This window comes from Lolium rigidum, chromosome 7 (assembly GCF_022539505.1).
Source record: "Lolium rigidum isolate FL_2022 chromosome 7, APGP_CSIRO_Lrig_0.1, whole genome shotgun sequence".
NCBI lineage: Eukaryota > Viridiplantae > Streptophyta > Magnoliopsida > Poales > Poaceae > Lolium > Lolium rigidum.
Window position 1 is genome coordinate 264,661,736 of NC_061514.1, and position 25,513 is coordinate 264,687,248.

Genomic DNA, 25,513 nt, shown 5'->3' on the forward strand with positions numbered 1-25,513 from the left:
CCGGGCGGCGACGCGATGGATTCGAGGCCGCGCGAGGTAGGCTCCCCCAGTGAGGCGGCCGACGGCGCCGCTGCGCCAGCCATCGCGATGGTTGAGGTCGAGGTCACCAAGCCCCGCAACGACAAGCGCGGGTACCGCCGCGTGGTGCTCCCCAACGCTCTCGAGTGCCTCCTCATCAGCGACCCCGACACCGATAAGGTCAACTCCGTCGCTAGCTCTTCGATCAGGGCGGGGCCAGGGGTTTTGTATCATCTGCTGGGTTTCGCCTCGATTTTGAATTCGTGGTTCGTTGTTTGCAGGCGGCGGCGTCGATGAATGTTTCGGTGGGGTACTTCTGCGACCCCGATGGGCTGGAGGGGCTCGCTCACTTCCTCGGTGAGCGCTCTTCTCTGAATTTCTAAGGGGGGCATGCTAGATACTGCTGTTTTTTTTTTCTGTACTCGGTGATCGTTTTACATGATCCTAGATTCCTAATGATGAAAATCGTAGTGCGGTTGCGACCTAATAAATTAATATCTCTGCTACCGTGGTATTGCTCTTGTTGTGATTTTAGGCCTGTGTGGCCCAGCACCACAATTTGCTGGCTTCTATTAAAGGCTATTTCCAATTGGGATGCCTGTTATAGAATGTCCTGATATCTTTAGCTGTGTGCCCTTTCGGCATGTTCAGTGAGTAATCATTAGGACTACACTGATCATGGAATAGGTAAATACAGGAGGTCAACATATTGGATGTAGATATTATTTTCACAGCCCTCATGTACCATAAAAACACAGGGATAAAGAGACCGGATTCTGAGCTCCACACTATAGCAGCATTCTACTCGTCTCTTTCTTTTGCTGCCTGGCCTCTTGGCAGTTTTGAGTTTTGCAAATTCTCCTTGTGGTTAAAGGGCATTCCCTCGGTTCCATTAGTAGAATCAAACTACCAAGAGCCAAGCACTTCAGGCCAAACACCGAAAATAATTTAATACGTTGCACATGTTTGCTTGGATAGATAAAGTAAAGCCATAATTTTCTTGTGTATATATTGTACTTTTTATATTTGTAACTTTACTTGTTTTACATATCCCTCTGTCTCTAGGATTTTATTTTTCAGTGCAGCATCGCGTTGTTTTTCATCTTGTTAGATAGATTGTACTTTTGCATTTGAAAAGCTTCCATGACATTTATATATTCCAGTACTATTTTCTGCGTGTTTCTTTTAATCCCTAACATGCTTTTTCCTGGTTTCACTTCGACAGAGCATATGCTTTTCTATGCGAGCGAGAAATATCCTATAGAAGATAGTTACTCAAAGTACATTGCTGAGGTATGTAGTTTGCCAGAGTAAAATTTTCACCTTTCTTGTTTTCTAATCATTAGTATGGGTTCTCTGTAATTGATCTAGGTATTGCGTTAGTAATTTATTGGATTAAGCTGGAGCTGATTTCAAAAGATAGTGAAAATGCTTTAATAAACTAGGTTGCCCAGGAAAACAGCAGCAGGACTCTGAGCATAGTGCAATCCTTGCAAAACATCTTTCCATTCACAGCAAGCATTAGAATAGACTACCATTTGGCTGATAGTCTAGTAGCTGTTTGTTCATGGGACATTGTCTTCTTTTGTCTTCATAGGGTCCTGGTTGGAGGCTAACTGTCTTCCTCATTCATAGTTCCTACAATTATATTACCAATTTTAAGTGGATCCTCTGTTATTAATCAATATAGTTGTTGGATAATATGTGTGTTTCTTGCAGCATGGTGGTTCGACCAATGCCTATACAACTTCTGAACACACAAACTTCTATTTTGATGTGAACAATGACTGCCTGGATGATGCTTTAGATAGGTACGTTCTGTTTCTTTCTTTCTTTCTATCTATCTATCTTCTTATCCTTGTTCTGCAAAAGCTGATTCCAGTTACACCTTGTCTTCATTTCAGGTTTGCACAATTTTTTATAAAGCCATTGATGTCCCCCGATGCAACTCTTAGGGAAATAAAAGCCGTTGACTCTGGTATATGTTGTTCCTTACCTATTGCTACTGATTCTACCGAGTGGACCAGCTTCTAATTTTCAAAATTTCTCACTGGCAGAAAATCAGAAAAATCTATTGTCAGATCCATGGCGAATGAGTCAGGTACTTTTAGTTTTCTGGCTCATGTTGAATTAACAGCTTTCTGATGGAAATCTTATTCTGCTAAAGTTGGATGGTATTAAATCTGATAATTTTGAGTTGCGGCGATGGTTTTTGCTAAATAAGAAATCATTCTTTTTTATTTTGGGCCTTTTCATACTAATAAATGTCTTAGAAGTATCATATTGCAATTCAATTATTTTCTTGTTGTTTTGCATGCCATAAAGGACGAATATCTTGCTAGCCTATCATTGCGAAGATCTTTCCGGAAACATGTGATTGGAGAAATTTAATTATTAGCTTGGTTGAACCTGCAACATTGGCTACCATCTTAAGGGTTGTGACCCATGATTATCAAAATTCCCATCAACAAAGTAATGGTAATAACTAAATAATTAGAGGTTAGATCAATTTTTTTAATTCTCTCACTTATTAGGGTGTTTTTTATTAAGTTCCATGCACCAACCAGTAGAACCAAAAGTCCGAACTGATGCAGGCGATATATCTCAACAGTCCTCACATCTAGGCTCTGCATCGTAGACGTGGGATCGATGCAGGCGCAAAGATTTTGGGCGATGCAATTTTCATCTTAACTAGTTGGACCGAGTTCGTTTACTGTTGGGTTGCATGTGATGCAAATCACAAAAGCGGCGGCCAATGTGTTGCCTACAACGCACGGAGCGGCTGGGTTGACGATCCAAACAGTGCATCATCGATGTAGTGACCATATCGTTGGAGTAAGATGACGTGTTGTGGACTGACACCGAGTAGTGTAGAGGCATGTGGTAGAAGGCGAACGGTGATGGGCGACGCAAAACCGATATGTGATCAATCAAAATGGGTTGCATGCAAATCACAAAAGCGGCGGCCAATGTGTTGCCTACAGACGCACGGAGCGGCCGGGTTGACAATACAAACAGTGCATCATCGATGTAGTGACCATATCGTTGGAGTAAGAGGACGTGTTGTGGACTGACACCGAGTAGTGTAGAGGCATGTGGTAGAAGGCGAACGGTGACGGGCGACGCAAAACCGATATGTGATCAACCAAAATGGAAGAGAAAAAATAAATCTATATTGACTGAAGAAAATTCCTCAAATCTACAAGTTGCACACGTGCTGCTCCCAGGAGAGATCATGGAGATCGATCTTTAGTTTGCCTTCCCGCGAGAAATACAACGAACTTCTGTATTTGCTTTGCTTTGCGATGTGACAAGCAAATTGCTATGTTTCCTCTACTACTTGTACATATTTCATTTTCGTTACTAAGATTGTGCATCATTTTATGTGTTGAACTCAAATAGCTTCCTGGGCTCACTGAACTCAAAATAGCTTCCTGGGATCTAAGTTCATTAAGGCTCCTACAATCCCTCAAAAAAAAGTTCCTAATAAATATTTAGGCTCCAGTCTGAGATAGCCATGAGGATAAAGGTACACAATCTCTGAAAATCATACATCTGGTAGAAGAATTAATATAGCAACTGCAGAATTGCATGCACCAAACCAGTTCACCCAAAAGCTCAAGCTGATGGGGAAAAGTGGGCTATGCATTTATGCTTCAACACTGCCCCCCTCACAAGGTTCAAAAAAGCGCTAAGCGCTAAGTGAGTGGTGAGGCTCTGCCTAGAGGAACTACTGCTTAAGCGAGCTTAAGCGCCGCTTAAGCGTGCATGGCAAAACAGGCATATGTAAATCTAAAATAGAAAACATTGAATAACCTCACTTAGTTCTGTGTTATTTCTGGTCCAACAAAAGACCCAACATGATGCCTCTTGCTTCTCAGGTCGTAGCCAAACACATGACCCCCTCCAAAAGGCCCAATAACCTCACGCACTGCAAATAAATCGATCCCCTCGTGCTTTCCAGCCTTCCAGATCCCAGGTCATAGCCGCCACTCACGCACGCCTGCCTCTCTCACTTTGATCCCCTCGATCTGGACTAGAAGGGGACGAGGGGAACGAGCTGCTGGAGGAATGGGACCCTGTCTAGGCGGCCTTGAGGAAGATCTAGAGGGCGGCACGAAAGAGTAGCTTGACCACTGGCGCGGAGGAGCTCCAGTGTTGTCGCCTCTTGCTTCTGCCTCGACGCGGGAGTAGAATTGGGATGCGTACGGAATTCCTAACCCTAACCCTCTTGCTTCTGCCTCGACAACGCGTGAGAGCCCGCCTCCACAGCTCCTCCTCGCTTTTCCTCTCGCTCAGGCCGAAAGCTGAGCGGAAGGGCTCCGCTTAGCTCTAATCTACGCTTAAGCGTACGCTCAGGAACGCTTTTTTGAACCATGCCCCCTCACGTGTGGCTCCCTCGGGCCTATTGGACTGCTATTTTTGTTTAAAATTGCACTATCTGGGTCTTGAAATCAAGACCTCTTGGCTCTGATATTATGTAGAACTGCATGCACCGAAGCAGTTCACACAAAAGCTCAAGCTGGTGGGGAAAGGTGTGCTATGCATTTATACTAAAACAAAACAGTCATCCAGCCTAGTATTAAGAGATACAATATTTTCTTGAGGATTAATACCTGAATTCCATCTTCTCAGTCGAATCTTCTGAGCTAACTATAATACACCCATCTCATGTACTTAAATGACCCGTCTGAAGTAAATTGTCCTAATTTTAAACCATTTTAAGCATCACTTGCCTAGTGCCTGTTACTAGCACAGCCAAACACCACTATCATTTTTGATGTGATTACATTGTTGTGACCACTTCATCCCATTATTGTTGGCACTAAGTAGTCCTTCCTAATTTAGAGCATGCAGTTGTATTTCATGTCATTCGCTGTTTTTTTTTTCCGTTTTCTATTATTCATCTGTACTCTTTTGGTTTCAGCTCCAGAAGCATCTTTGCTCGAATAACCACCCATACCACAAGTTCAGCACTGGTGGGTATTTTAGCCCTCATATCAATGTACAGTCTAATTAATATGAACATCCATGAGACGCTGCAACTATATTGCTTTCCTACAACTAAATCTTTTAATGTTTTTCTTTATATTTATATATCTTAATGTTAGTGTTACAATTAGTACATGAGAAGTATTTCAAGAATACATTGGATTTTACCTCTGTTTCATTTATAAAATATTGATGCCGCACGAAACGGATCAATGTTGTCGTAGCTATCACTTCAATAGTGCAATATGTTAACCTTGTCCATAGCAAAGGAAAAAAGTACTCAACTACTTATACCTTGATAATAACTTGTCTTCCATTGCTTTCGGTGGGTGTACAATGCCATCATTTGTTATCGCCAGTGGTACTCCCGCTGTCCCTAAAGCAAGTGTTGGTTCAGTATGGCATAGCGGTTAAACTGTGATTTTTTTGCCACAAACTTATGCAAAAGTATTTAGTGTAGTCATACCAACATTGATTCTGTAGAATTGTCACCGAAACTAAACAATTACTTTAATATTATAATCAAAGCTGTAACCTGGAGACCATGTCAAAGTTGAAGACAGCACTTATGCACATGGAAATTATGATGTGATTAATTTTACACACATGATATTCTATTTTTCTCCTTGACCCTTTTATCATAAGTCGTGGAAGTTATGACGTGAGATGAACAATTTTCGTTACTTGGGAGAATGGGTGAACACTAGTTATTTTATGAAGAAGTTTCTGCTTATGCATCATGTAGGAAATTGGAACACTTTGGAGGTTAAACCAAAGGAGAAAGGATTAGACACAAGGCTCGAGCTTATCAATTTCTATGATTCACACTACTCAGCCAACTTGATGCAGCTTGTTGTGTATGGAAAAGGTTTTTCATCAGACCATGTTACAACCTTTTCCATTTCGTTACAGATTCTCCATATTTTCCATTTCCCCTAACATTGTCTGTATTTGCAGAGAGTCTGGACAACATTCAGACCCTTGTCGAAAGTAAGTTCTGTGATATCAAGAATGTTGGGAGGAAGCAATTTTCTTTTCCTGGTCATCCATGTTCAAGCAAAGATCTTCAGGTTTTATTTGCTTAGAATGAGTTGATAATTCAAATGCACCACTTGGCAGTGTTAAAGACAATTGCACACATATTTATCTGATAGTTGATAACTTGCAGATCCTTGTTAAGGTGGTTCCCATTAAACAAGGTCATACATTGCGAGTACTGTGGCCAATCACTCCAAATATTAGGCATTACAAGGAAGGTCCTTGTAGGTATGTGAGCCATCTAATTGGTCATGAAGGAGAAGGATCTCTCTTTTACATTCTAAAAAAGTTGGGTAAGCCTCTTGTCTATTTGATGTGACGAGATTTGTACTTCTTATTTTCAAAGCTGCTTCGATAGTAATGCTTAGTTTGCGGTCGCTGAACTTTGTTGTGCTTATATTATAATCTGCTGTAGAAATTAGCCTTAAAAGTACCAAAGTAGGCAAACTTGGGTCAAACAAACACAAAAATAGGCAAAGCTGGCGGCCAAACGGGATTATTATAATCCAGGAAGCCTAAGACTATCAAGCCTTATTGTCATCCTGCAGCAGGGTTTTACTGGGAGTTCAAATTTCTGTCTTTCATTTATTGCTTATACTAATGCCTATTCCCTTAATGGAATGTTTGGATGCACTGATGCAATTTGGTTTGAAGGAAGTCTTTATCTTTCAGTTGTGCGATGACTGATTTCTAATTAGGCTTGGTTAATGTCATAGTTTGTCTCTTTTCCATTTGTGATGCTGCTGCGCAGTTTTATATAATTTCTCCGGTCTCCCGATATATATAGAACCCCCTTTTTTTCAATTACAAATCTAATTTTCTCTCCTGTATTGATTACTACTCTCTCTATTCCATAATAAGTGTCTCAGATTTGTCTAGATACGCATGTATCTAGACGCATTTTAGTGTGTAGATACATGCAAATCTAGACAAATCTGAGACACTTATTATGGAACGGAGGTTGTATTTGTTATCTGGTGTCAACATATCAAGTCATAAGTTCTGTACTACTGTTTACTTCATCAGATTTTAAGGGACTAATGTGGTGTTTTAGTGTCAGAATTGAAAGTAAAATTACATTTTTTTCAATCAACATGCAACACAGGCACACGTGAATAGGGAAACCCTAAATTTGGAGCTACTGTTATATAATCCATCCGTTGGTGTTATTCTCAACTTAGTTCCGTAGTGGTTGCCCAAATTAACTTCGTATCCTATTAAATTCGCCAGGATGGGCTATGAGTTTGGAATCAGGGGAAGGGGACTGGAGTTATGAGTTCTCTTTCTTCAGTGTTGTTATACAGCTGACAGATGTAGGCCATGGTGAGTTCTCATTCAAGAAAGGCCATCTGATATTAATATTTTGAAATGCATGTCATATCAACATTTGATAATTGGTATCATTGATCATTGACAATAGAGCACATGGAGGATGTCATTGGATTGCTGTTCAGATACATTACATTGCTTCAGACCTCTGGAACTCCAAAGTGGATTTTTGATGAGGTGAATTTAATTTCGGATTATGTATTTTTAATTATTGCATGTATGTGATATCAGGATAAGCTTTGTAAGTATGGTAAACAGGCTGCTGCCCATGGGGATAGAGCACAATCAATTGCTAGTGAATAAGTCCCAGTATTACTTAGCTGCTGCGTACACTTAGGTGTATAGTGAGTAGCTCCTAATTGTTTGCTGTTGGCCTTGCTGTACAAGCACCTTTGGACTGATGATATACTTGTTAAGGAGTATTCGTACTGGTCTAGGTCTCTAGGAGTCTCTATTTGTCTAGATTTACTACCATTGTACCTCAAGTTAGATGTACACTCCCTCCTTGCCAAAATGTAGTGCGTATTAGATTTTCCAAAAGTCAAACGATGTCAAGTTTGACCAAGTTCATTGAGAAAACTATCAAATTTATACCTTATGAAAATATACACCATGATGAAACTAATGGTATTGATTTGGTATTCTAGGTGTTGATATTTTTCTCCATAAACTCAGTCAAACTTTACATTGTTAGACTTTAAAAAAATCGTATCTTATATGCACTACATTTTGGCAAGGAGGGAGTACCATATATTGTGGCCTTTGGCCTCCTGGTAATACAAGTTGCACCTCTTCTCGACTTCTCGTGTTACTCTAATGAAACATGTATGCTGCCTTCAAACATTTTATTTTGTGTTGCTACTATTTAAACTTTTAGCAAAAGAGAAAACATGAAACATTTTACTGGTAAATACTAATCACTTAACAGATTTTAGACATCGCATAGATTAAAAAGATTCTGCTCAGCCTGATGCTTATTAACTGTCTTACTTTCTTTGTAACTGTGAAGCTTCTAGCCATCTGTGAGACAGGATTCAACTATCGAGACAAGAGCCCTCCAATGAATTATGTTGCCAGCATTTCCTCAAACATGCAGGTATATTCCAGTTATTTCCATGGTCATGTCCGTTGCCTGGTTGTCATAATTTTCATCTCCCCTACACCCTTCATATGTGCATGTACAGAGTTAGAAGTTGACACAATCAAATTCCATTGTGTATTGGCTATTCAATTTCATATTTCTTGCTGGGTGCACATGGGCACTAGATATCTTCTTTCTTGTCTTCGGGTAAACAGTTCCACCTTAGGCCTCGTTCGGTTGCCATGGTATTAATCCACCCAGGGAACTACCCACCCGGGGGTTTGGGTGAATCCCGCTTGTCACCCCAATTCGCAGGAATACCTATCCTCACACTTCTAGTATTCCCGGCTACTGTTTGCATGTTCGCTTAATCCCTTCGCCAACAGGCAGCAGGCCAAACTGGCAGTCAGAGTCGGGAGATGCCGTCGGCCAGCAGTCGTGCTCCGTGCGGCGTCAGTCGTGGTGCTCCTTTCCTACAGCCGGCCACCGTCGATTCACCGGCGCCGCCCCATCCGGTCGATTCGCCGCCGCCGCCCCATCCGGTCGATTCGCCGCCGCCGCCCCCCCATCCGGTCGATTCGCCGCCGCCTTCCCCTCCGCTCGATTCGACGCCGTCGTCCCCTTCGGTGGAATCGCCGCCGTTGTTGTCGCGAGAGGCGAGGAAAGAGCCGAGAGGGAGGAAGAACGTTTCGCTCGCCTCTGCTCGGGATACAATCCACGAGCCTACTCTAGCGTTTCTAAAAACCGGTCAAATCGCGGGGTTTCACGCAAAACCGGGCGGAGTAAAAAACCGCCGTGGTTTAACCGAACGCGTTTCAGGTGCGGGCCGGTATCTGAACCCCGGAGGCCCAACACCTGTGCAACCACGTGGATTTCGGCCCAATACCGGCCGGGTCGGGAGCAACCGAACAAGGCCTTAAGAGTGTGGTCATTCTGTGACTGCAAGATAAGTGACTCACTCAAATCCTTATTACTTGGATATATTCTAATCAGATGGATATGGGCTTTGCTAATTCCATGAGAATGCTAATGCATATACAGATTGATGCGTTTCTCATTCTTTTTTCTAGAAAGCGCAAAGGAATCTTTGCGTTTCATATCATTGAAAAGATAGAAGTTGTTACACGCCTTCTAAGAGGTTTACATAGTGATATTACAGGGTCTGAAATTAGTGAACATCCCAGGTTACAGGCAGAACATCCTTGAGCCCCCTTTGTTCCTGCCGTGGCCCAAGACCTTGCCTCTTCCTTGATCTTGGCACTTAGGTCTCGGGCGGACGGCGACGCTCCTTCGAAGACACAAGCGTTGCGATGCTTCCAGATCATCCAGGGCACCAGCAGCGTTGCAGTGGCCAGTCCTTTTTTGCATCGCCTTGGAGTGTTCTGCTTGGCTGCATGCCACCAGTCGACCAGACGGTTTTCGACAGAGGGTGTGTTGCAGGTCATGTGAAGCCAAGACAGGGTCTCATGCCAGATTTGCCGGGAGAACAGGCAGGTGATGAACAGGTGGTGGATGGTCTCCATTGCCTGATCACACAGCAGGCACCTGGGATGGTGTTGAAGCCTGCGCCTAGCCAGCCTTTCCGATGTCCAGCATCTGTCCATGTTGGCAAGCCAGTGGAAGAACCTGACCTTGTTTGGGGCCCAACTTTTGCAAATTAGTTTCCAGGAGGCACAGTTGGTAGAACCTTGGGATGTCGCCAGGTAGGCAGATTTCGCCGTATAGTTGCCGGTACCATGCCATTTCCAGAGCAGCTTGTCGTCATCTATGCTCAATTGAGTGTGTTCAATCACTTGCCATAGGTGGATGTACTGCCCCACCTCATGGACACCGAGGGTGCCATGGATGTCCCTGGCCCACTGAGGATGTCCCTTGTTTGGGTGCCATGGATGTCCCAGTTCACATAGCAACTGCCGCCATTGGCAGTGGCACGTCTCTCCCAGAGAAAACCTCGCTCAATTTTTTCCATTTGCTTCAATATGCCTTTCTCATTCTTTCTACTACCAGTTTGTACCATACCATTCTGTTTTGTCGGTCGCGTGTTTATGTGCGGAAAGAACGTAGTGCAAACCCACCCATCTTTTGGTTGAAGCTCTTTGTTGGATGGCCTTTACTGGGAAATAATCTAGTGGCATGTGCTACACATGTATGGCCTTTGCAGTGTAGGCACACGATAAATAATGTTGAAGCTCTTTCTTGAGTTATGTTTGCAGGCACTCTTGCAGTGTTGCACATGACAAAATTGTGCAGAATGTCAGACATCGTGATATTATTTTGAAGTGGAACTTTTTAATTCCGTTCTAATTATTCCTTATATGACATGAGTTTTACTTGCTTTTGCCATTTCTCATGTTATTTCCTCATTCTTCTATTATAGATTTTTCCACCAGAAGATTGGCTGATTGCGTCATCTGTACCATCAAAGTTCTCGCCAGATGCTATTCAGAGGGTGCTAAACGAATTGACTCCAGATAATGTTAGGTAGTGCATGAGTGCATTTTTGTGCCATATCAGGTTCTCCTGTTTGAATTCGTATTTCCAGTTATTGATATTTTCGTAAGTTGGTTATTCTCCAGTCAAATGCTCTTATCCTCAGTATTATGCCAAACCACGTCCTTAAATTTTTTCTCCCTTTTATCTTTTGGAGCTCATTGGCCTCATAATTCCTTATTCATAAAATCGTTTGTGTTTGATGATTTGAAAGGGTACCCCATCTCCATGTCTAAAGATCCTTTTTTTCTGTATACAAAGGATATACTTTCCGAGGCTTATTGAGAGCACACATGAAAGCACATCTTGTAGCCAATATCCAATAGAAATTTTCGAATCAGTAGCTGAACTAAAATAAATTGTGCCAGTTATAACTTACATGTCAGTTATAGTGGTTCATGACGATAGTCTGATGCATAAATATGTTTCGGAGGAACTGGATACCAGCCACTGTGTTTCAATTGCACATTTCAGTGGTCAACACTCAACAACAAGTAGGTCCTGTATTTCTCTTCGCGTTATTCTTCAACTGTTGGGTTCCAGCTTTTGACAAACAATATAGGAGATTATTACATGTAGCTTTTGTCAAGATTCATGATTAGTCTTGACATAATGAACATTAAAAAACGTCTTTTTATGTTGGTATGGCCTTCTTGTAGCAAGAGAAACTATAGCCAGAAAGATGATGCAATGAAGATGATTTCCAATTACCATAAGTTTGATGTTTATGCTCACAAAAAGTGAACATAATGTTGTTATTTAATTGTAAAAATCCATGAGAGTCCCAAATCTTCTTTGATCCGGCTGAGGGTCATGTGCTTTTCTTCTCTCCTTTTCCGCAACATGAATCTACTCCTTTTATTTTGCTTTTCTTATTTTCCCTGTCCAGTTATATATTTTCTTATGGGATTTATTTAATTGACCATCTTCCGTATCTCCCTTCAGAATATTCTGGGAATCAAAATCATTTGAAGGGCAAACAAACCTAACAGAACCATGGTATGGTACGTCATATTGTGTTGAAGCAGTGCCTCCTTCCACTATGCAGGTACAACTTTCGATGTTATGCACTTATTTTGCTTATTCTTCATCAATTCCTAGATCCAGAAAAATATGCAATTTCTTATGGTAAAGATTTGTATTACAGAAATGGGTAGAAAAGGCTCCCGACGAAGATTTACACCTGCCAAAACCTAATATTTTCATTCCAACTGATCTTTCATTGAAAAAGGTTGAGGAAAAGGTATTTACTTTCAGCAAACTCTGTACCTAATTTTGGTATTGTGAACTGATCACTCATGTGTGGGAGCTTTCAGCACTGGGTATGCCCTAAACTGATCACTCATCTCTTTGGCTTGTCCAGACAAGTTTCCCTTGCATGCTGAGGAAAACACCCTTTTCCAGATTATGGTACAAGCCCGACACACTGTTTTTCACACCCAAGGTCTACATCAAGATGGATTTCCATTGTCCTCTGTCCCATAGCTCTCCTGAATCATCAGTTCTTACTGGTGTATTTACTAGGTTACTGATGGATTATTTGAATGATTATGGTATGTATCAATAATTGAGGTTTTTGCATGATTCTTATGCCACAATTGATTAAGTTGTTACAGTTGATTAACAGTAATTTCTTGATTTCTATTTATACGAGGATCTCATGTCGATATGCATATATTTAATTTCAGATAGGGCATATACAACTACACTAATCTACAAGAGTCCTGTTAACTAGGGATTTTGTTTCTTTTGTTTCTCTGTGGTAGCTTTATATTTCCTATTGGGCCAAACTGCAGCTCATGCTAGCTAGTTTTCACTCTATGTCCGTCATCCACTCTTATCTTACAAGTGAGAGTGCAGGAAGTATAAAAATTGTGGGAGGAGACAGGGACAAGTGGAGATGAGATTTGTTTTGTACCTACAGCCTAGAAGCTGTTTGATCCATATCCTTATATGTCAGTTACATATCAAGACTGTTATGTATATAGTGAAATCTTAATGTGTAAATCACATAGTCACCTTGTGACTTCTTGTTTCATGTTCTGCAGAGCCATCTCCTGATTAATTTGTCTTTGGTTCATTCTCCTGTTGCAGTTACCCACTATTTTTTGTTTTGCTTTCAGCTTATGATGCTGAAGTTGCTGGCCTGTATTATGCTGTTGTGCCAAACGACACTGGTTTTCAGGTTAGTTATGCTATTCAATTTGTAGAAGAAATTATTTGTTCCTTCATTGCTGATCCAGATAATAATATGGTGCAACAGTTACTGTTAGGTGTTGTAGCAACAATATGACACTGTTAACTAGGCTGCTGGTATAGATTTAGTTGGGCATTTGAGTCAGTTTCCTTGTTGGTTGGGCTTAATTTCTCTTGCAGATCATTTCTTAGCTTGTCAAGCCTACTGATCCATATAAAATGGATAGCAGTGTATCCATATATGAAATAAACAATAAAATGTTTCTCTCCTCTGTTCTCCTAGTTCTCACATCCATGTCTATTCTCCCCAATTATATACTGGGCTACAAACCAATCAGAAGACTTCTTTTTCTGTATCTTTGCAGTATTTGACAGAAAATTGATACTTGTACTACTGTTATCAGTATTATGTGACATAGGCCCAGAGGCTATAATGGAACCCTAACCCTAAACCCATCTTGGTATTATCCCCTACCTTATAGCCTGTGAATGAATGCAGTCTAGCCAATCCCCGGAGTCACTTCACTCTTGTTGTTCGTATCACGTTCTGGTGAGATGCAAATTCCAATGTGCTTAGCACTTCGAGTTCGATGCAGGATGGAGATAACGAACTCTTTAGCTTATGGTTTAGGGTTTAAAGTAGTTGGTGGTGATGACAGACATATACCACATGTCCTGTTTCCGAAGTACGCAAATAGATATCAAAACTGACCCAATTTAAGTTGGAAAAAATGGACTCAATATGTTATAAATCCCAGGAAACAATAATGGAAGTTACTTATTTCTGGGTTCAGTTCTATTGTTGCCTGAAAACTGTCCAGAATTCAGTTTGTATGGACTAGATGACTCGTCATGTATGAATTGCTATCACTGTGTCTCTGTAAGAGTCAATAGTGGCCTGGGGTTTCTGGGTATGGTGAACCATCATTCGGTTACGGATCCCATGTTTAATCAAGATTATTTTGACATGTGTCATAGTTTGTGTTATTGTGGAACATACTGCATGCTTGCATCAATGGTACAATCTTGCTCCACTTACTTTATTAGAGATCATGTTTGTTGGCATAAATCATGTTTTCACTAACCAATATATGTATGCTTTTGTATTAATTTGTGCTGGTACTAGTTACAGACTGATGGTATGATTTTGTAAAGAGGCCTCCCTGCATGATAGCAAGTGTGCATTCCAAATATCATTCTTGATGTGGGCTGAGCTCTGCCTTTGAGGTGTTTCAGGACCAGCAGTACTGATCTGTGTAGATTTAAATTTCTCCTAAAGCATGTGCTGTAATTGCATATTTGGGCTAATAAGATATAACGTTATGCATTAGAAGATGCTTCATGTTAAAACAATTTGCAGTTGAATTCTTGCTTCATATTGCTTGTGGATGCTTGAAATGGACCTAGTGCAGCATCTCTCTGGTCTAAAGTGTCTAAAGTACGGACAAAATATTTTCCTTCTAACTGCCACACAATGACTCAGATGGATTTCTTTTAACTGGATGTGCTGTACAGAAATTTTGACTGGGGATTGTTTTTTAAGGCCTCATTGGTATTGGATCTTATTTTACAAGATGCACACTATATAATATTTTGTGTATGTTACAAGAGGCTCCATTTTGTGATGATTGCTTGTGAATTATCAATGGTATTATATTTACAAAGCTGAAGAGCGAGAGCAAACGATCGATCACTAGAGACAGCTTTGTTTCTTGATAACAAAGATATAATATTTTCTGGGCACCTTTTTTTTTCTTCACTTGTCATGTGTGTTTCAAGCCCACACTTAGAAGTTGATAATGGTTTCAGCATTTATTGTTCAACTTTCATCTTGTGGACAGGGGTCAGAACTCATGACATGATATGAGATGTGCCTTACTTAAACTATTATTGTTTTCTGATCATCCAATATTTCTGTTTGATTATAGGTTACTATGGTTGGCTATAATGACAAAATGACAACCCTTTTGGAGACTGTTATTGGCAAAATCGCAAATTTTGAAGTTAAGGTTGACCGTTTTTCTGTGATAAAGGTAATGGCCAGTGCTACACTATGAAGTTGTTCTCTAACTCTTGTTTGTTAGGTTTCCTCTGGAAGTAACTTTCGTTCTTAGTTATTTGGCTGGGTAGGGAAATTGGAGAACATGTACGTGATTCCCTAATTCAGGCCAAAATTACTTCTGTTGTGGAAAATGCAGTAATGAGATGTATAATATTGTCGTGCTGTGTATTATTGTTAATACTTCGGCAAAGTGGACTTGGGAAAAAACCATGTATTGTCTTCGAAGCCTTCCGTAAAGAAACTGTTCTAGCTGAGAGTGAATGCAGTATTTGACCAATCCTCAAAAATATTACACTAACGTGAACATGTGGATTTTACTTAATCCTCTTACTGCTATATCTGGTGCATTATTTGATCTTACAAAGATGAAAACAATACTTAACAACTGACGCTGTTATTTTGATTCAAGATTGTAATTTGGTGGCCAAAACTGAGTATATATGCAGTACAATTAGTGGCATATACATGGGCACATGCGTTTCTGTGTTAACCATATTTCCACTCAAATAATACAGAACTGGGCAGCTATGAGCAGGAGAAGGAAATAATAGTGCTCCCAATCATATATGTGTACCTGATCTTCCGTAGATTTTTAAAACTTGATTAGGCATGCCATAATTTTGGTTAGTCTAGGATGTTCTAAAAGAGCAACAAATGAGCCCTCAGACATTATTTTGTTCATCTCGTGAATTTTTACTGTTTGCTTGCAATGCAAGCTAGAATTATATGTATTTTGTATGATGTGAAAGGGTTTGTCTTTTGTTGCTGTTGTCAGGAAACTATGGCAAAGGGGTATGAGAATTTTAAATTTCAGCAGCCATATCAGCAAGCGATGTACTATTGCAGATTGATATTAGAGGAGCAAACTTGGCCATGGGATGAAGAACTTGCTGCACTTTCTAATCTTGAAGCTAGTGATCTTGAGAATTTCCTGCCTCATATGCTGGCAAAGACATTTATAGAGTGCTATTTTGCAGGTTTGTCAATACTAGGCTTGAATGTTTTTGTACTTTCTCATTAACTTATTTGATATTTCTGCTGGTGCCTTTGTTGCTCTCTCCAGCTTTCTTTAGTTCTCCATTATATTGTTGGCACACTTTCTAGTCTTTTAACTTGTAGGACGCACAGAACATCCCAAGCAGCTTTTAGCATTTGCTTCTGTTTTTACCATTCTAATTATATTTTCTTTCTACTCTTAACTACGAAAGATGGTTCCTATTCCCACCACACAGCAGTCCTATTAATCCCATCACATCTGACCATTTTGTTCACATCCCCATGCCAATCAACCCACCCCTCTCTTTTGTTTCACCTCTCTCGTTATTAACTCGAAAGCATATATATGCAGAAAACAATGTCATTTGTGTTCAAGGGCAGCATTGTCTTTCATCCTGCCAACTTATGTCTTCTTAATCTATGTTCTTTCAAAACGAGCCTTATATTTTAAAATGCAGTATTTTTACTAAAAACAATAATCTGCACTTCTGTATTGCCTATTAATTGCATATGTAACCGATTATAGGGAATATTGAACCAAGCGAAGCGAAAAGTGTTGTCCAGCATATTGAAGGCACCTTATTTAATTCGTCCATCAGTGTTTGCAAATCATTAGCACCATCACAGCATCTTACAAAGCGAATTGTGAAGCTTGAAAGGGGTTTGAAGTATTATTATCCAGCAATGTGCTTAAATCACCAGGACGAAAAAAATTCTTCGCTTCTGCAGTATATTCAGGTATACTTTCTTGCACCTGCTTGCTCTTCGAAGTTATTTCTTTTAATCTAATCTCATGCGCATTTAGGTTAATACTAGTTCAAACTGCTGCTTCACGTGGTAAAGCACTGTTCATTGGTTTCTGTTGTAGCATAAAATAACAAATATGGGACTTCATGTCTCTAAAGATGTGCCGGTTTTGTGGCTGGGCAGAAGTGGCACAGCCAAAATAAAATAGTATCTCTGTTCACATATATCTACACACTAAAACGTGTCTAGACACCTGCGTATCTAGACAAATCTGTGACAATAAATATGGAATGTAGGGAATATGATTGTTGAAAGTTCAAACATAGTGTGAGCGCATTAAATTAAAACAGGAAGAGATTAGAGTGAAAGACTTACTACTGCTGAAGAAGACTACATTATGTTCATGATTTCCATTAAGAGAAGCAAGGTTTATAATACTACCTCTGTCTATAAAAGAATGTCCTGAGTTTGTCTAAATTTAGATGTATCTAGCCACTTTTTAGTGTATAGATACATCCGAATTTAGACAAATCTCCGACATCAACCTTGTCGGCATCGTCCTTTGGGTGGTCATGCAAGTCAATTACCCAAACAGCTTCTAGGTGGGAGAGCCTAATGTCATGACACAATCGGTTTACATATGGACATTGTAAAGTTAAAGTCTCCCTATTCATGCAATGACAATGCCCCTCTAGTATCCGACGTTAACAAATCGTAAAACCATCAAAATGATAAAATCTATTTCTAGAGTTATAGAGACACCATAATGAGCATGGTTTTAAAGGCACCAAGGCGTCCCAAGGCGATGGGGGGGCGCCTCAACGCCTAGGCGCTCAAGGCGCATTGCAAGGCGACGCCTTTGAGGCTGCCTTGCTGGAAGCAAAGCATCAGCTAGGTAGGATGAGCAGAGGCAAGCAGAGGCAAAGCAGGCAAGAAGAAGTGCATCACATACACACACCAGACACCACCAAGGCACCAAGAGAAGCTGTCATGAAAGCTGTACATTGTTTCCCCTCTGGGAGAGGGATGCACCAGTGGGAGGAGTCGCCAGAAGCTTGGCCAGAAGCTTGGCCGGAGCTGGGGAGGCCGGCAGATGAAGGAGCAGCAGCAGATCTGGCCAGAGTTGGGGAGGTCGCGTGAGAGGAGCTCCCCCTCTCTCTCTTCCCTCTCTTTCCCCTATAGATGGCCCTCAATTTCCCTCCCAGCCCGCCATTTCTGTTTTCCCCTCCTACCAGCCCAAAGTTTCCCGCGCACAGAACAGAGGCGTCCAGATTCTTGCAAGGCGGCGATTTCGCGCCTAGGCGACGCCTTTGGACGCCTTGGAGACGCCTTTGGACGCCTTGGGCAGAAAACAAAGGCGACGCCGACGCCTTGCCCTCCTGGAACGCCCGGACGCTTAAGCGTCGCTTAGGCGACGCCTTTAAAACCATGATAATGAGATACAACAGACAACTTGGACTCTTGCAAACATGTCATCGACGTGTCCGTTTGGGTCACAAGTCGAGGTTGGTGTCGCTAGCAAGCTGTAGCAACCGGCGTTTGCATCTATATCTTATGGTAAGCTACGGCTGCCTCGCTCGAAAGCTGCTCATCCTACCACGACAAGTTCTTTGCCTATGGCTGTAGGCATTGAGTTCGCCAAGCTGGCTGGTATCCTCGGGCCATGATGAGCGTCTGGAGAGATAACGGTTGTGGGAAGAAAGCAGTGGTTTTGATCTTTGTTGCAGTCAACAAATCCGCTAGCATGTGTGGTAGCTGCCCAATCAAGGATCCAGCTCCAGTTCTTCACTAAGGGGTAGCGACAGTGGCAGAGCTTCAAAGAAATAGCTGGGCGGGCCAACTAAAGGATAGCACATTTTATTGACAAGCAATTTTTGGAGAAAATAGAGTGAAACATTGGAACCGGCGAGTTCTGGCTCTTAGATGCATATGCTCTGCATTTTAAACACCTTTTGAAATGTCAAAAATTCCAAAAAAATATTGGCGCTTACATTTCTGCATTATTGGCGCACAAAGTCGTTTCACAACAAAACGACTTTTCGTGGCTCTGTAGGAAGAAACAATTTTCAGTGCTAAAATAAGGCCTTTTACATTTCTGCATTATTGGCGCACAAAGTCGTTTCACAACAAATCGACTTTTTGTGGCTCTGTAGAAAGAAACAATCTTCTGTGCTAAAATAAGGCCTTCACGAGACATTTTTTTTTCTTTTTAGACGGACCAACAAATATCGTTTTTTCATGAAAATTTATGTGAGCATATAGAATGTGGAGCTGGAAGCGCAGTTTTTTTTTGGAATTTTTTAACAATTTAAAATGTGTTCTTTTGGTAAATGCAAAGTAAATTTCTGTAAAATATTAATTTTCCCATCAAATAACTAATTAAGAATTTGAAAGAAGAAAAAAAATCGTTCTAGCCAAGATTAATGATCTCCTAAATTGACTAACCGCTAGCTTTTTTTTTAGAATTGACTAACAAAGCTAGCTACGTAGCTTTTAGATATGAACGACAATAATTTTATCAGAGAAAAACAAACAAGCAGTGAAAGCAACATGGGCTTTCTTCTGAGTACATAGGAGCTCTCGGTGCATGCTGCGAGGTTGCTGGCCTGCTTGCTCGTCTGCTACTGCCAATGAACTGGACCACTGATTATGCTTAGATATAGATATTTTTGCACAAATGCTGGGCATGCCACGGCCCGGTTCGGCCCCTGAGTAGCTCCGCCAGTGGGTAGCGATGGATGGCTGTCCCTATTGGGCATCGATGAATCTATCTGTAGTGGCAGAACAGCTGATAGGGCTCTGCTGGTCCCGCTGCTACCATGGGAAGCTGAACCAAGACAGACGAGGAGCTCGGTGAGTAGTCAGCCATGGTTCGAGGTGGACGTTTTGCCACCCTTGCCGAAGCAAGTAGGTTAACCGGTTACTGGCAACTCTGGTGCTGCCACATGCTTGTGAGCCACCCAAAGTGACCAACACTGCACAGGTGGCAGTAACATAGGGCCTATGACATCGTCGCGGCAATGACTCATAGGTGCTCTAGAACTACAGCTCAGACCAGTGGTGGCAACATAGTGCACCTCTGACCAAGGTTGATGAGTGGCAGTCTTGAACTAAGAGATCTAGCGCTCTGGCAAATGGGCCGATGCGCTTTCCTTTATGCGACCCTAGCTCTTCCGAATCGGGATATCCCTTGCCACAGAATGTAAGCAAACCTGTTCTGTTGTGCAATGTTATCCTTGACCCACTGGTGCTATGTGCCTGTTTTTGCAACAGCTGGGCAAAGAGCCGAGTATGTCACTTAACCGGTTGAAAGTGTAATTTACTCTTGAATTTGTGACTTCTCTTTTTATTTTTACTCTCCAAACTTCTGTTCTTTTGTGATATAAATTTGTTTTGTATTACCTCAAATCTAGTCTTTCCTTGAAAAGACTTGTGCAACACAGGACACACTACAAATGCTATAACTATGGTTCCATCACTGCAGATTCATCAGGACGATCTCAAACAAAATGTCCTACTTCAGTTGCTTGCTCTTGTTGCCAAGCAACCAGCTTTTCACCAATTACGTTCGGTTGAACAACTTGGCTATATAGCACTGCTTAGACAGAGGTATGGTGTCCTTAGTCTAATAATTTACTATGCTCGTTGCTTTGGTTTTGGAGATAAATGTTTTATTCTAGTTACCACACAATTCTGTCTACCCAGAAATGATTCGGGAGTCCGGGGGTTGCAGTTTATAATCCAGTCAACTGTGAAGGTACATATATCTTCTCGTCATAATTCCTTTCATGTAGCTATTGTCCTCTGCTAATAAATTTGCTTGACAGGATCCATTCAATCTAGATGCCAGGGTTGAAGCTTTCCTCAAGATGTTTGAAGTCACTCTGCACCAAATGCCTGATGCAGAGTTCAAGGTTAGATGAACCCTGGCATTAGTACTCATTGATATCTGTTACAGCATGCTGTAGCTTTATTTGATTGGTCTATACATTTATCTTAAACATCATATGGTCCAACCTGCAGAGTAATGTCAATGCTCTCATTGACATGAAACTGGAGAAATACAAGAATATAAGGGAGGAATCAGCATTCTTTTGGGGGGAGATTTCTGAAGGAACACTGAAATTTGATAGAAAGGAAGCAGAGGTATGTCGTATTTGTTCGAGGAAAAGTTCTACTTTACCCTTGCTGTTTTATGCAACAACAACATATAACCCTCTGAATTATGAAAGAAGGTAATCAGTCCTCTTAAGTATTGAAACTGTTGAAATAAACCTCCGGTCCTTTAGAGATTAGGAGCATGGAAGGAGAGCATCATTGCTAGCTTACTGGATCTTGACAGAGGTTAAGGAGGGGGATGGCAAAAATGAAAAGGCCTGGGTGATGCGATTCAAATGGTCGTGGTGTGGCACACCGGCATCCAAGACAGGCGGTGTGGCAAGTTGGCCGTGGAAACATGCCGTGGAGGAAGACTGACAAATGGCATACTGCGCAACCTTTCATACCATGTGTGCAAAACCACCCTGTGAAACAGCTTAGGATATAGTGGACTGATGGGGTATTTTGACCAATTTGCAAACGTTACGGGGCTGGTCACCTGGTTTTGATGTACAGGGGGCCATGTTGTGGCGCAGCCAAACCTTAGGGGGTCAAGTAGACCTTTTTTTCCTTTCTTCAGTGCGTGCTTTGGAGTGTCCTTTTTTAACGCTTTGATCTTTCTGCAATTGCAGGTTGCTGCGCTGCGGGAGCTTAAGAAGGAAGAGCTCATAGAGTTCTTCGATAATCATGTCAAGGTTGGCGCACCAGAAAAGAAGATCCTTAGCATACAAGTCTACGGTTGTCTTCATTCCTCCGATTACGAAAAGATACTTCATGATGCTCCACCACCTCATTGGCATGGAATAACTGATATATTCAGCTTCAGGAGGTCGAGACCTTTATATGGTTCATTCAAAGGAGGTGCTGGCCAAATGAAACTATAGGACAACTTTGTTTGGAGTCATCTTTACATGTAACTTGTAATTTTCCTAAAGAAAATATTCAGTGGGAGAAATGTTGTTGCCTTTGGCTAGCGTGAATACATTTCATAACAACTCTAGCAATATCAATTTGACATTTTATAGTTAATGTTTTTTTTATACTGATGGTGAAACCAAAGTGTTTGAACGACATAATTTTGAAAACTGTTTATATCATGAATCAGAGGTTCTAGTTAGCAACCCGTCAAGTACAAGTCAGAAGTACTTCCTCTGGTCCGATTAAATTGACGTGAAGGGTAGGCAGCGCTAAGTATATGCACGGGGAGTCCCGTGGCGATTATTCCTGAATCTGCTAATCTAATATTACCTCTGCTCTAAAATATAAGTCTTTTTTCAGAAAAATAATACTACCTCCACTTCAATGAACTTCAATGAATAAGACTTATACTTTTTCTAAAAGTTAAACTGACTATGTGCCTGCTGGTCTCGGTGGCGAGCCACAAGGTTAGTTCGCTAGTGTGGTTGTGGTGGAAAATTCTGATCTGGTCACTTGGTGGACCTCGAGACAAAGCCGCAAGGGCATTGCACAGCGGGATCTTTGGACTACGATTATTTTGGTCTTCTAGTTCATTTGGAGTTCATTTGGAGGTACATGAACGATGTGGTCTTCAATGCTGCTAACCCGACCATCCTGGTGATCAAGACGAAGATCAAGGAGGAGTTACTTTTTTTTGAAGAAGAAGATAAGGGGGAGTTCGAGCGGTGACGTCTAGCTAGGCTTTTTCGTACTGATAGCTTTGGCTTTCCGGAACCGGTGGAGTTGTGGTGGCAGTTAGGAGAGTAGGCTTAGTGTCGGGAGCTGTCGGCATCATGAACTTGCCGCTTGCGGCGTCGCCTCGGGATTCTTTGCCCTTTTTTCTATATATCTAATACACCTTCCAGAGTGTATTCTCAATTTTTTAAACCTATATAGAGTTTTCGTTGATCAAGTTTATAGAAAAAAATACTAGCATATACAATACAAAATCAATACCGTTAGATACATCATGAAATATATTTTTCAATGATATCTATATAATTTTATAGTTGTTGATTGTTTTTCGTACAAATTTGATCAAACTGTACATAACTTTGTGAAAATTCCACCGATCTATTAATAATCATCAATAATAGAAAATGTACTTAACTTGACTTTTTAATAAATATATAAACCTTATTCATTAGACTGAGGTAGTACTAAACCACATTGCTCGAAAGTCGAAACAATACACTGCTAGATGCAACCGACGAGATGATAAGTGATTAGAATTTACCCATTTTAATCTCTTAAGCGCTTACACGCCTCACAATTTATGCTGTTTTAGAATACATGTCCTTGAAGAGGGTATCATATTTATAAAATATATATACAGAGTATAAGAAAATCCATGACGGAATGGCTACACCAGTACACCACCCCACACCAGAGCTACATAAATCTTAATAAATCTGCATCACGCTTGCGGAAGGAAACAAATAAAAAACAAGATCTGGAAACAAGCTGCAACCTCATTATTGAGTTTGGAAATGGAGAAATTCTGATATCCAACACCATGATGGTTACGACTTAGGCGGCAGCAGTTTGGGGCTTAAGTGGCGGCTGGCGCGAGGAGAACCGTTGGATGGCCAACCAGGGGAGTTGTGGAGGAACTCGTCGTCGTCCAAAGTTCGCCCCCACTGGAAGAAAGAACTCCGGCACTGGATGAATCACCGCTCCACGAACCTGCAACGCTCGTCGTGTATGTCGGCACGGGCATCGTCGGAGGGAGAGGAGGCAATGGAGCCTCGAATTGAAGCACGGCTAGCGCTTGCTTGATGGACGGCCGCGCACTGCGGTCCGGGTGCGCGCACCAGAGCCCGACGACTAGCACGCGCTGGATCTGCGTGTCGTCCAAGTCGCCGTCCAGCCTCTTGTCGGCTGCCTCGAGAGTTTCTTCCCGGCTGTAGAGGTCCCAGACCCACTCGAGGAGGGACGACTTGATGGATTCGTCTCGGGGCAGCCGCGGCCTTCGGCCGCAGCAGATCTCCAGCAGCACGATGCCGAAGCTGTAGACGTCAGACGGGGTGCTCGCTCTGCTGGTGGCGGCGTACTCCGGGTCCATGTACCCCATGGTCCCTGCTAGAAACGCGGTCTCCAAGCTGCTGCCGTGGTCGAGGAGCTTGGCCAGCCCGAAGTCGCTGAGCTTGGCGCCGAAGGAGGCGTCCAGCATGACGTTGCTGGGCTTCACGTCCCTGTGCACCACGCATTTCTTGCACTGCTCGTGCAGGTAGAGCAGTGCCGAGCCGAGCCCGAGTACAATCTCGTACCTGCTCGGCCACGTCAACGCCTTGCCACTGCCGTAGAGGTGAGCCTCGAGGTTGCCGTTGGCACCAGCTCGTAGACGAGCAGGAACTCGCCGCTGCGATGACACCAGCCGACCAGCTCGACTAGGTTCCTGTGCCTTAGGCGGCTTATGATGGTGACCTCGGAGACGTACTCCTTCCTCCCTTGCTGGGAGCTCTTGGATATCCTCTTCACGGCGACTTCAAGGCCCAGATCGCTCAAGGACCCCCTGTACACCGATCCGAAGCCACCTTCTCCGAGCTTCCCGTCCTCGGAGAAGTGGTTCGTCGCGGCGGCCAGTTCGCCATAGCTAAATCGCCTCGGGCCGGTGCCGCTCTCGAACTCGTCGTCCATGCTGCCGTCTTGCAACTCTAGGTCCTCCATCTGCAGGTCCTCTATCTCATGTTCTTGCTCCACGCTCATCCGCCGGCGCCTCACCAGTACACCCGCGAAGGCGACAGATATTAGCACCAAAACTACAACTGCCCCGGCTACTGGCCAGATGATACGTTTTGATGGTAATGCCTGGACCTTACTGGGTGTCCCCACCTCAGGCACCGGCTTCGTCTCCACCAAAGTGGAGTTGAAAGACCAGGTGAGCACCCGGTGCAGCTCCACGGACCACCCGCTAGCAGCAGAGAAACCGATGGCCACTTCTTCAGGGAGCAAACTCTTGAGGTCAACGGTGCTATTTATCTCGTACCTCATGCCTCCATCTTTCTCGCTGAGCTGTAGGGCGAGCCGGCGAGGGCGAGCAATTTTGTGATGTTGTTGTAGCTCACCAACGCAACCATCGGCTCACTACAATGACTGAGATTGCCATGCGGTAGCACCTCCACCGCGGTCGAGTTTATGGAGTTAACATCGATCCCGATGTGATCGGTGCTCCAGTCCCAACCATTTTGGTACGTGTCGAATTCCACCGCCACAACAACTGAAGTTGCGCCGGTGCTCGTGTTGAACAGACCGAGGAGCCCACCACCATTGTGGAGAGGCATTTTTGACGGGTAAGGGGAGAGGAAGAAGGCGATCCCGTCGCTGGGTGCGTAGTTGGTCTGGTTACCGCTGGGATCGACGGGTACCTTGATGACGAAGGAGAAGCTCGTCGTGAAACTTGTCACCTCGCCGGTGGCCTTGTCCCAGAGGAGCACCGGCTTGCCATATGACGCCCGGCCCACACTGTCGAACCTTCCTTTCACCTTAGGGTCAGGATTCTGGGTGAG

General features: G+C 42.6%; 1 protein-coding gene and 1 pseudogene across 1 annotated transcript; one reads left to right on the forward strand and one right to left on the reverse strand.

Moving 5' to 3' along the window:
• Nucleotides 1-22,086, forward strand: LOC124669357 (insulin-degrading enzyme-like 1, peroxisomal). Its single transcript, XM_047205982.1, has 26 exons — nucleotides 1-198; nucleotides 300-375; nucleotides 1,244-1,311; nucleotides 1,738-1,829; nucleotides 1,923-1,996; nucleotides 2,076-2,119; nucleotides 4,946-4,997; nucleotides 5,756-5,878; nucleotides 5,968-6,080; nucleotides 6,179-6,341; nucleotides 7,279-7,371; nucleotides 7,469-7,554; nucleotides 8,387-8,473; nucleotides 10,836-10,939; nucleotides 11,894-11,996; nucleotides 12,096-12,191; nucleotides 12,312-12,501; nucleotides 13,072-13,133; nucleotides 15,073-15,177; nucleotides 15,982-16,183; nucleotides 16,729-16,940; nucleotides 20,434-20,558; nucleotides 20,655-20,706; nucleotides 20,777-20,863; nucleotides 20,973-21,095; nucleotides 21,680-22,086. The coding sequence occupies exons 1-26, from the start codon at nucleotides 16-18 to the stop codon at nucleotides 21,929-21,931; spliced, it is 2,967 nt and encodes a 988-aa protein (XP_047061938.1). The 5' UTR covers nucleotides 1-15; the 3' UTR covers nucleotides 21,932-22,086.
• A 1,470-nt stretch (nucleotides 22,087-23,556) lies between these two features.
• LOC124672719 lies at nucleotides 23,557-25,288 on the reverse strand (annotated as a pseudogene).
• Between the last annotated feature and the right edge of the window lie 225 nt (nucleotides 25,289-25,513).

Bases quoted from the DNA above. Each gene is read 5' to 3' on its own strand.
- LOC124669357 (XM_047205982.1), top strand. From the start codon at position 16: ATGGATTCGAGGCCGCGCGAGGTAGGCTCCCCCAGTGAGGCGGCCGAC. The intron at 13,134-15,072 runs GTTAGTTATGCT...GTTTGATTATAG, and splicing joins CAAACGACACTGGTTTTCAG to GTTACTATGGTTGGCTATAA. The intron at 16,941-20,433 runs GTATACTTTCTT...CCATCACTGCAG, and splicing joins CGCTTCTGCAGTATATTCAG to ATTCATCAGGACGATCTCAA.